Raw genomic sequence first — 18,729 nt, 5'->3', positions numbered from 1 at the left:
TACACATAGGGAGAGGTGCTCAATTTATATAGCCTTAAATACCCTCTATTTCTCCACATACGCTTTTTATATAGACTTTCGACGCCAACTCAACTGAATTTTATTCTATCTTGTAGCAAATGAGGTTCTAAAAGATGTAACAAAAAATCGCAGGCTTTGAAACTTAAGGCCCCAAATGCATGCTTAACAACACCTTCGTCACATATCTAGTAGAGTTTTCTATATTCTACTTCCTCTGTCTATTAATATTACAACAATGGATTTTTTGCACTATTCACCACTCTTGTTTGACCATATAATATGATTTATACGTTAAGCAAAATATTGTTATGTGGGATCTTATTAGATTCGTCTCATAAAATACTTTTACAATATCAACTTTCTATAATTTTTACTCTTACACAATTATAGAAATTCAACATATAAAATGTACTTTGAGATGCGTAATTTCATCCTTGTTGCAATATTATTGGAACAGAGGAAGTATGATTATACGTAGATGAGGTTTTACAGAGTTCACTGTAAACCTGTAACTATATCCATTTGAACACTTACAAGGCCATTATCTGCATATACAAACAGATTTTGTGAACCATTCGCTTTCAAAGCCTAGGCACCATCAATTTGCTTTTTCCTCGGGCTCCTGTATGTGCAGCAAGAAAGAAATTAGACCATGCAAATTTAGTACTTTGTATAATTTAACAAGCAAATTAAGTGCTTGGTTCTTAGGCATATACGACAGATTAAGGGAATGGTAAAAAATTTGAGTAAAATCTTATTCATAATGCCCCGCCAAAATCAAATACAAGTATTTTTCTTATTTTCATTTTCATTACTCACCACATTCACAAATATAGGCTGTTATCCTGAACAATACAAAACAAGCGAATCGAAAAATCAAGTTTGGTGATTAAGGTGCAAAATCACGAACATCCATTCACCATTAAATTTCATACTACCTCGTTTCATATTTTTTGCAACTTTTGTAAAAAATGAATGCTATACATTACTTGCAACTAATTTTTTTTACTTTTTTAGGTTGTTATTTCTCTCTATCTCTCTCTTCATCACATACATTTCTATTTTTCTCTCTCTATCTTACACTCACGAACAAATTTTGCTTAGAAGTCCGTACACCCTTCAAAGTTGCAAAAAATGTGAAACAGAGGTAGTATGCAAAATAATTAACATTGACCAATTTCTACGTATCCAAAACATGATAGTGTTTAGAATGAGCTGAGGAAATGATTAATAGCATATACAATCATATCTGATGTAATTTCATGGCTTTACAACAAGGCTATTGATCCATGAAATCCGTCACAATTTTTGTCCTTGCGTAAGTAATAGGTAACAAGTTTGGAAAGAATAGCAGCTGGTACGGTAGAGGTGAAAGCAGAGGCTGTGGTTGTGGGGGCAGCAGGTTGCGGATATGGGCAATGACTGGCTGTTAGTTGGTGGTTTGCATTGAGTAAAGTGGTAAAGGTTGTCAAACTTAAATGCAGATGAATACGTTATGGAAGAACCAAGTCACAGGGCGTGTGGAGAATGGCAATATAAATTAGGAATGCAAAACAATGAAAACATTCAATAAATAAAAAGGGAAATGCTACAGCAAGTAATGTGTGCATGACTTCTTAGATCTCAAGGTCATATTGGTATGAGCCTATAAAACAGATCCTCTTCAAGTAACATAGTGTGCAGAAGACTACATAACTGGAAGGTATAACACATCTTTAAGCAAAAACACATAGCTTTATAACATATGCTGTAGAATTTAACTCAGACAAGTGAGAACATGAAGAGAAATTGACCACTTGTTTGTGTACGCATGTTAAACATTATTACTTACAATTCATGACAGAGAAATGAAATCAACTCTCCGATAGCCCAACTAAAATTTTTACTAGTAACTTCTAATTTCAATTAATTTTAGACGATAGAATTAGAGCATTAAAAATCAATGACACCTATCATATTTCCTACTGAACAACTCAGGACTTCAAAAAACACTTACCAGTTGAGCTCTTGCTCCAAAGGACCTGAGTGTCAATAGTAGTGAGGTTTGAATCATCAAGACGCTTCCATGTTTTTATAGACTTGACTGCTCCCCAGCCCCCTTTACCAATCTTTCTCAAATTTATCTTCACCACTCTTGCCCTCCTAGCCCAACCAGCCTTCCCATAGGCATGGTATCCAAAACCACCGGCATAGCAAAGATTTATATCCATCAGCTTACCACAGAAATCATTTTTGTGATCATGACCAGTAAAAACTGCACTGATATCACCTGCTTGAAGCATGGTCGTAAAAAAACCTGAGTTTATGCTTGGTGAAGAAATGCCCTCCTGCTTAACACCTGTAAAGTTTGATGTGTCGAAACTTGCATATTCAGGCAATGGAATGTGGAAATACACAAGGCCAGGAGCAGAGTCCTTTTGGGGTTCTGGGTGGTTCATATATGCTTTCTACAATGGAAATTTCAATGATTGAAGTTGGATTAGTATTTCATAATTTTTGCAGTCAAACATGCCAGAGATGATGTTTTAATATGATTATATGAAAATTCAAATTCAAAACACAAGGATGTTGTGTCTGTTTTTTATTTATTTTTAAGCGATCAACAAAATACTACCTTCAATCTCCTAGAAGTACGAAGAAACCAAGACTGTTGAGAGGTCTTAATCCAGCCATATCCAGAAATTGAAGGAACTGTTGAGTAGTCTCCACTGTCAAGGAAATAAAGATTGAGAACCGACTTATTCTGGAAAGGTGAACCGTTGACACCAGCCACCTCAAGGTTGTAATTTCCAAATCCATCAATTTTCCCAGCATCATGCGGATTCAACAGAGATAAGGTGTTTTCCATGTTGACTATATATTGCATGACTCCCTCCCTTGAAAGAGTGGATTCCTGATCATGATTTCCAAGAACAGCAGCCCAGGATATGTTGGACATTACTGCAGGAGCAAATGCAGCATCCATTGATTTTGCTGGATCAGTAGCATCTGAACCAAATATGTTGTCACCTGTCGCAACAGACAAATTATCTTCATATTCTTGTAAACTAACAGACATAAAATATCTTAAGGCGCGCTTTTTTATATCATTTCATTGCCTGGATATGCAAGTTTTGATTGTGCCTGAATTATAACACGATATCTTCAATATTTACCAACCCCACTTAGTATACTGGAGTTACATGGTGACAAATTGACAATATTGACATGCAAAAAAGAACAACTAGACTTGGTTATTCTTACAAGGCTAGTCTAACAATGGTTTATGAATGTGAATATTACAACTCTCTTGAAAGCTCTAGAGAATAACTTAGATAAGCAAGAAATGACTTAATTTTTCTGATCTTCAAACATGAAGTGTTCTGATTTTATGAAAATTGAAATATCCTTAGGGGCATATCTTTTAATACCAAACTGTGATGGATCCGGGTCAACCACAATCTATACGAGTCTATACTAGGAGGAAAGTCAAACCACAAGAGCAACAACAAAAGGTAGCAGCAGCAGGTAACAATTCGGTGCATCGACTCCAATTAAGTAGAAGACAAACTTAATTAACAAGAAGAGAAGAAAAGAAAGCAATCTAATTTATTATGTTCTTTCATGGTTTTTCTATTTTGTGTTAAGTAGTAACATGTTTAGCCTTAAGGTCATCTTGACCAACTAGTAATCTTAGTTTAAGAATAGTAGTATGTGCAACAAGAAAATCATCCAGAAATTAGGGAGGAAAACTTGGAGAGTTGCAACCTCAAGTTGCTAAGGAGATTGTTAGCATCAAGCTACTATTTGTAATCCTTCAATTGAATTATTGAAAAATCAGTCCTCTTAATATTTAGTAATTATTGAGTGAAATAAGTTCAGTACATTACACAAATGACAATTAACAATTCTTTAATTATAACTTCTTACAACAAATCAAGTATATTTATCATTAATTCATAATAAAATTGATAATTAAGATGCTAAATAATGCATAGTGACGCAGTCGGAAAGGTAGAAAGAAAAGCAAGCGCTAATCCTTCGCGAATAAACAGATTTACAAGCGATAAATTTGTAAAAATACTCCGCAATCCACCGAAAAAGAGTAAAACTTTTGAGAATATTATTAAAATGTCAAAAACTGAAAATTAAAGACGGCTAAAGCGTTTAAATAGTCTAAACAAAACCCTTATACAAAAATGAAACAAAATTAAAATCCGGAAAATGTTTAAACGCTATTTTCGGGCCCTCAATGAATTCGGATGGCTTAAAAAGCCTGTCAATCACGGCGTAACCAGCGTAGCCGTATGTTGGACTCGTTGGCCCTTTTCCATTTCCGAAAATATATTTTATTAAGCAATCTGACTCCGGGAGCCCGAGTAGTAGAAATCAGTACTCTTAAAATCAAGCTTTACGACGTTGCACTTCTTCGTCGAATCGAGTACCTAATCTTCCTACGTCAGTCTCCTCCACCTCCAAAGAACTCGACCCCGAGTTCTTATCTTCATAAAGAATCTCATCGGCGTGGTACACATAAATGTCAGCCACATTGAAAGTGTTAGGTATGTTCATATCATCCGGAAGAGCTACCACATATGCATTGTCATTGATCTTTCTCGTCACTCTGAATGGACCATATTTTCGTGGCTCCAGCTCCTTACGCAGAAACACCATGACTTCATCTCCCAAATTGAAAACCTTGGATCTCCTGCGTTTATCAGCAGCATCTTTATTTTTCTGACTAGTGGCATGTAACTTAGCCTTAATAGCTTCTTTTACAGCAATTATTTCCTCGGCCATTTTTCCTGCTGCTTGACTAACTCCAGAAGCTTTAGGTAACTTAATCAGATCAATCACATGCCTAGGAACAGAAGTGTAAACCAAGGAAAAAAGGTGACTTCCCTGTAGCCGAATGTATAGCGTTGTTGTATGCAAATTCCACCTGAGGTAATGCCAAATCCCATTGCTTCGGTTTCTCTTCACAAACACTACGAATCATATTCCCTAGGGTCCTATTAGTCACTTCAGTCTGGCCATCTGTGGATGAGCAATAGAACTCCTGTTCAACGTTGTCCCATCTTCTTGGTCACTTCAGCATTGTCCCAAACAATCTCCAAAGAGTGATCCAAAAATGGCTGCGAAACTTAGTGTCCCTATCCGAGGTGATAGAGGTAGGAACTCCATGAAGGCGTACTACCTCTCTGAAAAATAACTTAGCTACATTAAATGCATCAGCAGTCTTCTTACAAGCAATAAAGTGTGTCATTTTGGAGAAACGATCGACCACCACAAAAACATAATCCACTCCTCGTTGAGTACGAGGTAACCCCAACACAAAATCCATTGCCAAATCTTGCCAAATATCATCAGGAATAGGCAGTGGCATATAGAGACCAGTGTTTTGGGACTGACCTTTTGACACCTGACAAGCTCGACATCGCCGGACTACCGCACCAGCATCTCTTCTTAAGTGAGGCCAGATTTACCTCTCCTCCAAGCCTGTAATTGTCTTATCTCTGCCCAAATGACCACCGAGTCCACCACCATGAAGATCTCTAATCAGTTTCTCTCTTAAGGAAGAACAAGGAATGCATAACCAGTCACCCTTGAAAAGATAACCATCTCGGATATGGAAGTCTGCACTAGGCTGCATTTACAACACTTGAACCATAATTCCTTGAAGTCGGCATCCTCCTTGTACAACTCCTTCAAATACTCCCTTGTGCTAAAGTAATGAGCAGGGAAGCTCTCCTACTCAATGCATCATCCACCTTGTTCGAGGCTCCTGATTTATGCTGTATGATGAAAGGAAATTTCTACAGATAACTCACTCATCGTGCATACATTTTATTGATCACCTTCTGAGTGAAGAAATTTCAGAGCTTGATGGTCAGTGAAAACAATGAATTCTCTTTGTATCAAATAATGCTCCCACTGTCGCAGAGCTCGAAATACAGCGTAGAACTATTGGTCATAAGTACTCCATTTCTTTCGAGCTTCACTCAACTTCTCACTAAAGTAAGCTATGGGCCTTTTCTCTTGGGACAAAACAGCTCCAATACCCACCCCACTGGCATCACACTCGACTTGGAACACCTATCAAAATCAGGAAGGGCCAACACCGGGGCATGACATAACTTCTCTTTCATCAATGTAAAACTGCGTTCCTCCTTAGCTCCCCACTTAAACTTCCCTTTCTTCAAACACTCGGTGATGGGTGCAGTAATAAATCTCTCATAAAACTTCTGTAAAAAGTTGCCAAGCTGTGGAAACTACGAACTTCAGATGTTGGTGTAGGCCAATCTTGGATTGCACTCACTTTTTCTTCATCCACTTGAATTCTATCTTCACCAACAATAAAGCCTAAGAAGAGCAATTTGTTGGTACATAATGTACATTTTGGTTCTCCTGTAATACTTGCAACACTTGTTTCACATGCTCGAGGTGTTCTTTTTGATTTTTGCTATAAATCAAAATATCATCAAAATAAACCACTACAAAAGATCCAGTAAAAGGGCGGAGAACCTGATTCATCAACCTCATTAAGGTACTGGGAGCATTTAGCAATCCGAAAGGCATCACTAACCACTCATATAAGCCATCCTTACTCTTGAAAGCTGTCTTCCACTCATCTCCAGGTCTGATTCTGATCTGATGGTACCCACTACGCAGATCTATCTTCGAAAATACCTTAGAAGTCGACAACTCATCAAGCATGTCTTCTAAGCGAGGAATTGGAAAACGATACTTGATAGTTATTTTATTAATGGCTCTGCTATCAACACACATCCGCCACTGATTTCCTTTCTTAGGAACTAGGAGGACTAGAACGGCACTCGGGCTCATACTCTCTCGAATGAACCCATTAGGACTCATACGATAGTGAGGGAGGTTAGGTAGGCTACAACCAGGAATCAAATCAATCTGATGTTGTATATCTCGCATGGGAGGCAATTAATTCGGTAACTCATCGGCAATCAGGTCAAGGAGTTCCACTATTTCTACAGGAATAGGTGTCTCTTCCTTCCCAACACTCAACAACTCTTTAATTACCACGGGACAAAAATAATCTGTTTCTTTTATGGCTTCATCAAGTTCTTTGTTCTTATAAGTCATTACTAAGAAATTTGATTTCCTTTCCCCTATTGGTCTATTCCAAAAATGCAGAACAGGTGCCATGGAAATCTTATGTGTTCCCCAAGTAAACATCATCACATTATCCCGTCCCTGATAAGTAACATCATTATCAAATTGCCAAGGTCTACCAAGTAAAATATGACAAACATCCATATCAAGAACATCACAAATTACCTCTTCCTTGTAGTGTTTCCCTATGGAGATGGGAACTCCGCAAGTTAATGAAACTTGTACCCAGGACCCGTTGCTAACCCAACCAAAGGTATACGGCTTCTCATGAGGTTCGGTGGGCGGCTTCAAGTAGTCTACTAACTTCTGTGAAACTGAGGTTCTCCGTACTCCTATTGTCCACAATAAGATTACAGACTTTATTCTCACTCAACAGTGTGTCTTGAACAAATTTTTGCACTGCCCTTCATCTTTAAAAGTCAAAAGGACCCTCTGCAGCACAAAACTAACTCTCTCATCAGATTTCTCCTTCGCAAACTCAACATCAGCATACTCATCATTCTCCTTTTCAAATTCCTCTCCATTCCCCTCTAACACAGCAGTTACTCTCCTGGTTAGACAAACATTCGATCTGTGACCTTTGCCATTACAGCGATAGCATGTATCACTGCTAGGTTTGGCATAGGGATTTCTCTGCTTCTGAAAGGTTGCTTTACCCTGCTGTGCACTGCTAGAACTACCCTTATTGTGAGGGTTGTCTTTATTTGCTGCACTCTTTTCAATATCACCTGCTACAGTGTCTTTGGGTGAGTACCCCTTCTGAAGGACGAGAAGTTTCTAGGAGACTTCTCCATTAACTCGGCGTTCAAAGCCAAACTGGATGCCTCTGCAACAGTCCACACGGTCTGTAATCCCATCTTATCCTGCAAGGAGCTCTCAAGCCACTAATATACCAAGCTACTTTCTGATTTTCAGAGACTCCCAAGTCATTGCGTTCAGAATAACGCAAAAACTCTGTGGTGTATTCTGTCACAGTCCGTTTTCCTTGAACACACTCGATATACATCTTGTACAGAATTTGCTCATAATCTTCTGGTAAAAACCGCTCCAACATCAATAGTTTCATCCTCTTTCCTTTGTCTTTGCCTCTGCACAACTAGTTTATCCCACCAAACAGCAGCGGTGCTTTTTAACCTAATCGCCACCATCTTAACTTTTTTGTTTTCGGGAACTTCCATTACTTCGAAAAACCTAACAACATCAATCTGCCATTCCAGGAACTCTTCTACTCCCATGGTTCCATAGAACAAAGGGATATCAGCCTTTACTCGATAATCATGTTTATGGTATTGATTACCATCATCACTCCGTACTTCCTCGAAGAACTCTTCTTCCACAGAACTCGAGCTATCTGCTGTAGTAGGTCCTTTACCCCTATTTCGCAGAACTCTATTCGACTTCCCTCTCCTGTCTCCTTGCTGGTTCATCTCATTCTGCATATCGTTCATCTGTGTAGTCATAGCTGTCATCTAATTAGTCAAAGCCGAGGTAACTCCTTCAACATCTGCTTTGGTCGCTAGTTCACCCATGGCTGTTCAAGCTTTGAAAAGGAACAGGAGAAAGCCTGCTCTGATACCACTTGACGCAGTCGAAAAGGTAAAAAGAAAAGCAAGCGCTAATCCTTCGCAAATAAACAGATTTACAAGCGATAAATCTGTAAAAATACTCCGGAATCCACCAGAAAAGAGTAAAACTCTTGAGAATATTATTAAAATGTTAAAACTTGAAAATTAAAGACGGCTAAAGCGTTTAAGTAGTCTAAACAAAACCCTAATATGAAAATAAAACAAAATTAAAATCCGGAAAATGTTTAAACGCTATTTTCGGGCCCTAAACGAATTCTGATCACAGCGCTGTGAGCTGAAATCGTTGGCCCGTTTCCATTTCCGAAAATATATTTTGTTAAGCAATCTGACTCCGGGAGCCCGACTAGTAGAAATCATTACTCTTAAAATCAAGCTTTACGACATTGCACTTCTTCGTAGAACTGAGTAGCTAATCTCCCTACGTCACATAGAACCAGGCAATACTATACTAGATCAAGCCACCAAGAAATCAATGAATTGACGAAGACCAAGGGCCGCATGGAGGGGCAATGAAGCTTAATTCCAGCACCACTTTACACTTTGCACAGATGCGCCTTGTTTTTACATGCACTCATTTATCTATGTCTAGCTCAAATGTACTTTTGGGCAAATGAATCTATATAAACAAGCGTGGGCATGCAACAATCCTTCTAACACTTATTCTTAACTTTATATTTACTATTGCTCGAACCTTAGAATATGCCATTTTAACTATACAATCTCAAATGACATAAATAATGCAAAATACATATTAGCACATTTACTAAATAAATGTTGCAACAATCCTCTAATGTGAACTCTTATTGCATATACATTGCTTAACATAATAAACACTAACTTGTTCATTATGAAAATATTGAAACGATTGAGTTTACTTAGACTTAACAATCAACACAACCATAATGAAGTAATGAAGATGTCAAGCACACTAGTTAATTACATGTTACATTGTTCCTTTGACACCATTTACAGGTCTTGTGTCCATGTCCAAAAAGGAATACCCCAAGCTAAGCCTAGAACTTGATGAAGCTACCAAACTTCATGCTTTTCTAGGTAAATCTTTTTTTAAATGCTTTGGAAAAATGGCTCCTACTGCATACATGTAAGAACCCCCCCCCCCCCCCCCCCACACACACACACATAACCCCTTTCCAACCCCCTCCCTGAAACACACACAAACACGTAAAAAGACAAAATTCCATGTTGCAAGTAAAAGCATCATTCAGGCATTGGTTGGCGTTTGAGCATTGAGAATACAATTAACTTGGATATGAGATATCCCCCAACCCCCTCCCCCGCGCCCGCCCTATATATATATATATATATCAGAGATGTTATGCAAGTAACTGCATAGGATGATAGATTTTTTTTATCAAGCAGCTGGAAGTGAAGTTATTATAAGCAATTTTCCCATTCATTTAAGGAGCAATGTTCCTCATAAGCTAGCATAAAGTTTGTGTACGCACTTCTGGGTTATATATGCTCAATCTCTTCCTTAGTCCATGCTTCCATATCATTTGAATTCTTCCAATGAAACAGGAAAAACAAGAAAAATCGAAAGGGAAAAAATAAAAAGTTAGTTTGAACTACATACATCCTAAACGCTATAACCCTTTGTTGTACACCCTTCTCATAGAGTCATAGCACAGATGAAATGGCAAACAATTTCATCCCCCCTCTCCCCTTCTAACTAATTCCTATGTGAGAGATGTAAATTATACACCTTTGAAAGAATTTGAGGAAAGAACTGTTACAGAATCTGAAAAAGGTAAAATATTCATTACAATTGTCAACAATAATGTGCAGCTGGTCCCCAAATTATTTGTTCCAGTTTATTAGTCAAGAGAGAGAGAGAGAGTAAAGATCCCATGAGAGTGACAAATGCACAATAATAGATATCTAAAGCATTGATCTTATGATAATTTTTTTTTTTCTTGAAACACTCTTTTCTTTAGTAACACACTAAAAAAAAAATTATAAAGAGAAAATTTCATGATAAGCAAGATGAGGTACCAGTGAAGACAATGAGATCAGGCTTCTCAGCTTTTATCATTCGCTGGATAAAAGCAGTAGTGTTGAGATCAGAGCATCCTTTAACTTGATTAGGCAACACATCCAAGCATGGCGTGATCTTGCCATCAGCATAATGCATGTCTGCGACTTGCAAAATCTTAAAAGCCCCCTTTCTATTAAACCTCAAGGGTGTTGAAGTTGCACAAATCAATCCATTAAAGATACAAAGATTAATCACCAGAAACAGGGTCTTCAAGCAAGAAAGTGCAAACAAAGGTGCCTTCGTATCAAACAGAAGTGCCACCATCCCTATCTTTTTATCTTTTCTTTTGATTTAATCCCAATAACCACACAAGGCCAGAATGTTTTTGAGCTGCAAACAAACTGATAAACATATGTCATCATCAAAACTCCTTAATGTGATTCACAAAGAACTATTAAGTACAACAATATGAAACATCATATCATAAAAGCCAATGTTTAGTTTGAAAGGCCATGAGAAAACTCTTTAAATTGGATGAAAAATATTACCAATAAGGCTCCTATAAATTGGACTTCAAAATCCATGCAACATTTATCATGATCAGTATATTTTCCCCACCAATAAAGTGTAAAGGATGATGACGACTAAATCACCGTTATCATTATAAGCTACTATTTAGGGCATGCTTAGATTGAGAGTAATGTATTATTAGGGTAAGAAAAGTAAAATTAAACAAAATGAAGTATATATAAGGGAGGAGAATATACTGATGGTGTGATTGTAAGGAGTTTTATGTAGTGGTAGTGTGGTGATAGGTGAAGAGAGGGGAACTTTTACCCTCATTTTGGGGTTAATAGTTACACTAGGTGGAGAGTAGGTAACTATTACCTTCATTATGAGGGTAATGATTCCTCTACCTCTCTTATTTCCTCATGTCACAATTACCTTATTTTATTCATAAACACATTATTTCCCCACAACACCTCGAATCACTTATTTTTTTTCCTGACTTTTATTACTTCCTTAATTATTATCCTTAAACCAATTATAGCATTACAACTTGTGTAATCCATTGAATTAATCTTTATCTTTAGGTTGATAGAGAAAGTATATCCCTAACTCTTAGGTAATGTCCCTTGTCATATTTTGCACCTAATCATAGTTTTTTAATCTTTAATACTCCATTCATATACTATATCTACTCTTGTATACTCATCAATATTATTAAGCTTTCCAATATTCTTTTTCTCATAACTCTATCATAAAGCTTTACCAGATTAAGACATAAGAAATGGAAATGTAAACATGGGCAATACTTAAACCTCATTTTCATACAATAAAAAAAACCTAAATTAATAAATTGATAATTCTTCTTGAAACTTAAAAGTCTAAATTTGTTTTATTTGCATGATAGAAAAAATATAGATAAAAAGATTATATACATTAAAGAACTATGTTACAGAAAGTAATTAAAATAAAGAGCTCATGAAACTCTTAGTATCCTTGACGAGAAAAACTTGCTAGTATGTTTCAACAATAACACCTCACACACTTTTCTGTAAGAAATATTGACTACTAAAAAGGAATTCCACCACTGAAAATGACTCAAGATCTAGAGCCTAGGAGGAAAAAAGCCTTTAAGATAAGTCATTTTTCCATTTTCCTTTGTTTGGTTTGTAAAGGGTGAAAAAAAAACTTCTCTTAGGGCATGCTTAGATTGGGGAAGATGTATTATTAGGGTAAAAAAAATCAAACTAAGCAAAATGAATGTGAATCTTGGGAAGGAGATAGTGATGGTGTAATTGTAAGAAAATTATGTAGTGACGGTATGGTGTGAGGTGAAAAAAGAGGAATCAATATCCTCATTTCGGGGGTAATAGTTACACTAGGGGGGGATGGGTAACTATTACCCTCATTATGAGAGTAATAATTCCTCCATCTCTCTCTTTTCCTCATGACACAAGTACTTTATTTCATTTGTAAACATCATGTCTTCTACAACAACAACTCTAATTGTTTTTGTTTTTTCAATTTTGACTTTTATTACCCTCTTAATATGTTATCCTCAATCTAAACATACCCTTATAGATAAATAAATACCCTATATTCTCATGTTCCTCTCTCTCTTCCCTCACCCATCCTCTCTCATCAGGGCCGGCTCAACACACCACAGGGCCTCAAATTTTTTGGGGACCCATAATCTGGAACCTATTGTCCGTATTAAAAAAAATTGAACGACATAGCATATCTCAAGTCTGAGTTGGTGGTAAATTAACAAAGTTTTGAGCCCCTTGTGGCCGGTGGGATTGGGTTCGAAACCCCTTCCCAACACCTAATTCATTTTGTTTTCCTAAGAATTTCTTATTTATATATACTTTCAACATTATATTTTCACCTTTTATATTTATCTAGTATATGCTATTGCCTAATATTATATTCAATTTTGTTTTTCTTCGTTTATGTAATTAAATGTAGGTAGAATTATTAGTTTCTTAAATACTCCATAATATGTATTTATAAATTTATGACTACAGAAATGAAAATTATTTAAGATAAAAAAAAAATTAAAAATATAGATTTAAAAAAAAAAACGCAGGGCCCCGAAAAAGTTTAAGACGGCCCTGTCTCTCATCAACCTCCATTATCTTTTCTCTCTAGCTTATCTCCTAAGAAACCAGACAGAGAAAAACTAATTGTCAATTGTGTTTAATCATAGACATTTTATTCCATAAAAGTTACCCCTTTTTTGCCCTTTTGGACATGTTTCCCATTTGACCAAACCAAGTCTAAGGCTCTGTTAGTTCACCTTATTTCCACCTATCTATTTCAGGGAAGATAAGTTGATAAGGGAGGGTTAACAAGTTTTGATAAGATAAGTTCAAAAAAAAAAAAAAAAAAAAGTTCAGAAAAGTTGTTATAAGGGTTAATCAAGGTTATCCAAGTTTAATTTATAACTAAAATAAGTTCTAATAACTTTAGATGAGTAAAAATTACGTGAATATATTGCACTCCAAGTATTGATAAGGTACTTCCCGTCACAAATAATATGGGAGAATCGATAGTATTGCATTAGTTTTGACATGTCAAGCGCTTATTTGAAGATGCACTAGTAAAGAAAGTGAAAAGAAAGATGATGTTGAGGAAGACAAAAGATGACTTGGATGGAAGGAGTTAAAAGGGACATGAAGAAGTTAGATTTACAAGAACGTATAATATTAGAGACGGGAATGGAAACATATGATCATGGACTCATGGTTGGCAAGTATAAAAGATAAAACTTTTATCCATATACCCGACTCCATCTTTGGTATTAAGGTTTTGATTGTTGGTTATTGTATTAAAATTTTCAATTAAATTATGTTTTATTTTTGAATGGATTTCAATTACATTATACTTCCTCCGTATTTTTCAAATGTAACACTTGGACTAGAGGCAGGACTTTAACAATTAATATCTTAAATTGTAAATTAGTAAAAAAAAACTTAAATTTTTTTTTTTTTTGAAAGAAAAAAACTTAAAAATTAATAATATGAAAATATATTTTTAATTAATCTACACATATTAAATGATAATGTTTTTCATTTTTTAGTTAAAAAAAATACTAGTCAAAGTTTGTATGTAAACAGTATAAAAGTCAAACTATTAAAAAAAAAAGTAGTACTCCCTCCATTTCATAATGTTAGTTCCATTTAAAATCTTTTAACTCTTAAAAATTAGAGGGAATATTCTAAATTTCTCTCTACATATAATAACAAACATAGTCATATGAGATATAGTTTTATTTGTCTCGATGAATACTTTATTAATATCTAATTTTTATAATTTTTTCTTGTGTGAGATTAAAGATATTTGCAATCAAAAATTTGCATCGATATACGTAAATGGGACTAACATTATAAAACGGAGGGAGTAATATATTTTATATACTAGGATACAAAGGCAAAAAAAAGGAAGTAACAATTAACAAAAGAAAAGAGTGAAATTTCATTCTTGAGGCAATATAATTTAATTTAAGCATATGAAAACGGTTAATTTGGTAAGCAGTAATTTAGTGAGTGACTACGAGTCCACGATAATGTCAATGGTAATAATTGTCCATCCTCATACAATTTTTAGATATTTACTTAAGACTGTATAATTCTGATATTATTTTTTTCTAATGCAAGGTATGTTATTTGACAAAACTTTGACGTTATTTGTGCATTAATCCTTCTAAAAAATACAGTAACAATTATCAATGATATATCCTTATATTCAATATAATGTGATTTTTCAAATATGTAATTTTCATAATTAATTTTATCAAAGATAATTGTCACTAAACAAACACTAATAAAAAGTTAGTTCGTCTAATCAACTCCAATCTAACTAAATAAACAAATGTTCTAAATGATTTTTAAGAGACATACTTTTTTAAAAAGTCTTTCTTTTTAAAGTGACATAGTTCCCAAAAATTAAAACTTGTAGTAATTAGTTTAATTATCTCTCTCTTCTCCCTTGATCCCCAATACTACATTATATGTACGTTATACGCTCACATCCTTTATTTTTAATAGTTTATTAACCTACCATCATATCCTAATGTGTTTTTAGAAACAACTTAGGAGTATTTGCCTAACCCAAACAGCAGGTAGGTTACCCCAAAACCAACCGCTCATAATTCATTTAGGGGAGATTTGCTATAAAGATCGACTTACCCTTTTTTTTTTTTTTTTGGAAGACAGATGGACTTACTTTTATTTAATAGAAAGGTTGATTTATTTTGAGCTAACCGTGTAAATATTGGCTTATTTTTAACAAAATTTTCTTTATTTTTTTAAGTTATTAATTTTGATTTTCAAGTATTAGTTATTTCCTCTGACACACTTATTAAAAAATGCACCTTGATCCTTAATCAAGCCACTTTTTTGCTCATTTCGCACATGCAATCTTTATGTATTTGTTATTACATAATAAGGGTATAATGGTAATTTAGTACAACAATGAAAGGTGGTAGAACCACATTTTGTCACTTTAAATTTTAAATTTTAGTGTAGGTAGTTAATTTAGTACCATTACAACCATTTATGATTCTATTACACTATTAATGGCACAATTTCACAACCTAAGGTATATATATCTATACTTCTATATCTTCTATACTTAGTATTTAAAAACCACAAATTTTTCACATGACACATGTCATCACAAGTTACTCATTACCCCATATGTCACATGTCACCTCCCTTAATATTTTTTGTTTAAGTCTTTATGCATTCTATAACTTACAAATTCAAAGAAGAAAATGAAGGGTTTCTTTTTCACACCACAAATTTTTCACATGATGTCATCACAAATCACTCATTACTCCCATATGTCATGTCACCTCCCTTAATATTATTGTTTAAGTCTGCGTGCATTCTATGACTTACAAATTTAAGGAAAAAAATGAAGTATTTCATTTTCACCATAATTAGTACACATTACATAAACATATGAATTATAATAAAAATTGTCTTTTCATCCCCTAAACTTAAAATATAACTTAAACTAGTATCATAATTAATACACATTGCATAAACATATGAATTATAATAAAAATTGTCTTTTCATCTCCTAAACTTAAAATATAACTTAAACTAATAATCATTTCATATCCTACAATATTCATGTATATATGGTATATCTAACCAAAATCCTTCGTTTTCTTTCACGGTTCTACTTTGATTCTTTTTTTGTTCTTTTAAGTTTTAGCAATGAAGCAATTACTTTATATATTATATCAAAAGTATCAACTTTTGAAAACCATACATATATATGAAAATAACTAACCCAAATAACAACCCGTGCATCGAACAGGCCAAAATGCTAGTTAGTTTTAAAAGTATATACCATTGTAACAAGATTTCGTACCATTATAATCATTTACCGTACTATTTCATGACTCAAGTGTACATTTCAAAACACAGTGGTACCAATGTTCGATTTTAAAACTTACAAATTTGTCATATCTAACAACAAACTCCATCCATTTTTAAATACTTGCTCCATTTCTATTTTTTATACTATTTATTTGTCCTATTTTGACTAATCTTTGTGATTTATACATAAGAAAAAATATAATCTTGTGAGTACTTGTTGGAATCGTCACAACTAATAGATTTTTAATTTTCAATTATTAAAATTTGTACTTATTGAAAATTTAAGATATTATTGATCAAAAATTAGTATCGGTATACGTCTCTAAGAGAAATGGAACAAGTATTTAAAAACGAAGAGAGTACATAACAACACTGCATTACTACTTCATCTAGTCTATATTATTAAAAAAAATCTCATCCACTTTAATTTACAGTTCAATACTTCCCCCGCCACGATATATTTACATGTTGGACTTTTTTTATTTTATTTTTTTACTATTCACATACTAACATTGTTCATGGTATTTAATAATATAGATGATAATATAAGGTTCAACGCGTTTTTTATACGGTTGGCCACACCGTGTCATCGTTTGTAAGAAAAAATGGAGTAACTCCTATAACATTGATAGAGTTACCCCATTATACTGATAGACTATCCCCTTGTTATACTTCTTAGGGTGACCCTTAAATAACAAAATAACCCCTATAACACTAACATAGTAAAACCTCTAACTAAGTAACCCCTATAACACTTACCGAGTAACCTAAGGTGGCTGACCATATATTACGAATAGCCACATGTAAAAGTTTTATACTCCATGATATCAACTTTTTAATATGGAGTTCTTTTATTGCTAATAATCAGTTATATATAGAGTATATAATGTCAATATAATACATTGGCTTGCGTGCAACGTTTGAGTGCTAAAGTATCCCATCCAACTTCTATGCCCATTTGAGGGTGTGAGCAAGAACAGAATAATGTTATTTGTGTGTAGTTCCAACCGAAATAAGAAATTCGGTATCAATTGGCTGTTGGTGTAGCGACGATTGAGACTATATTTGATAGAAAAGACTCGTGTTCGATCTCCGCATTAACAATTGGGAGGGGATTGTAACCTAACCACCCAAAACTGATCCGAATTCAGATTAGCTCAAAGGATAAACTGGGTGGAACAAAAAAAAAAATGGGTTTTTTTTTATGAAGGTACAAAAAAATTGGGGGAATTAGGACGACACAAAAAGAAGTATAACTTCTTAAACAATCCTTCATAATTCCAACATCCAAAAAAAATTAACATTAAAATATTAAAATATACGGAGTACTTTTAATCAGAAATCGATCAAAGAAATAAGCAGAAACAAACTAACAATTTCTCAAATTTTCACTTCAAAAAGTTTACAAGTTACAACCATAATTTTAATTAGGCATTTATTGAAGCTGTAAATAAATGGTATGAAAATTCACAACACAAATAAAATAATAAATAAATAAATGAATAAGAAGTTCAAAAATAGAATACTGACCAAATTTTTGTTTGATTTTTGTCGATGTCAAAGCGTACTGATTGAGTAGAAGCCGATCAGAAGAGGCAACACCATAAATATTTGAGGTTACCTTTTTTTTTTTTTTTTTTTTTTTTTGAGGTTACTTTATTTGCTACTTGTATTTATGAGCAATAATCTCCGGCTCTCCTTTCTCCCAAAAAAAGCTCCAAAAACAGTCACCATTAAAGTCAGTCAAGGGCTTTCAAAAAAAAAAAAAAAAAAAAAAAAAAAAAAAAAAAAAAAAAAAAGAGTTAGTCAAGGACAAAAGCTTATGACCCGTGGACAAAAGCTTGTGAAATATTGAAAAGTCTATATTGAAGTCTATATTGCTCAATGAATATTTTACATTACGAGTACAAGATTACGCATCTAACTTAGGAACTTTTCTGATTTATTGAAATGAAATGAATTAAATTGAAATGAATTGATTGGAACTAAACTGAAATGATCTGAACTGAATAAAACTGAAATGAATATTTTATGAGAGAAGGAAATTAGGAACTGATTTAAGCTGAACTAAACTGAAATTAAGTCGAAGAGAACAAACCCT

General features: G+C 34.2%; 1 protein-coding gene across 1 annotated transcript; it reads right to left on the bottom strand.

The window, feature by feature from the left end:
* Nucleotides 1-258: 258 nt before the first annotated feature.
* On the bottom strand, nucleotides 259-18,312 carry LOC145592355 (putative inactive purple acid phosphatase 29). Its single transcript, XM_081648799.1, has 5 exons — nucleotides 18,159-18,312; nucleotides 10,746-11,129; nucleotides 2,636-3,030; nucleotides 2,018-2,468; nucleotides 259-643 (listed from the first exon to the last, which is right to left on the bottom strand). Exons 2-5 carry the CDS (start codon nucleotides 11,050-11,052, stop codon nucleotides 603-605), a joined length of 1,194 nt encoding a protein of 397 aa, XP_081504925.1. The 5' UTR covers nucleotides 11,053-11,129; nucleotides 18,159-18,312; the 3' UTR covers nucleotides 259-602.
* Between the last annotated feature and the right edge of the window lie 417 nt (nucleotides 18,313-18,729).

The sequence above is a fragment of the Chenopodium album genome, chromosome 18 (assembly GCF_948465745.1).
Source record: "Chenopodium album chromosome 18, dcCheAlbu1.1, whole genome shotgun sequence".
NCBI classification, from domain to species: domain Eukaryota; kingdom Viridiplantae; phylum Streptophyta; class Magnoliopsida; order Caryophyllales; family Amaranthaceae; genus Chenopodium; species Chenopodium album.
Note: the sequence above shows the minus strand (reverse complement) of the source record. Positions and strands in the feature narration are given on the sequence as shown.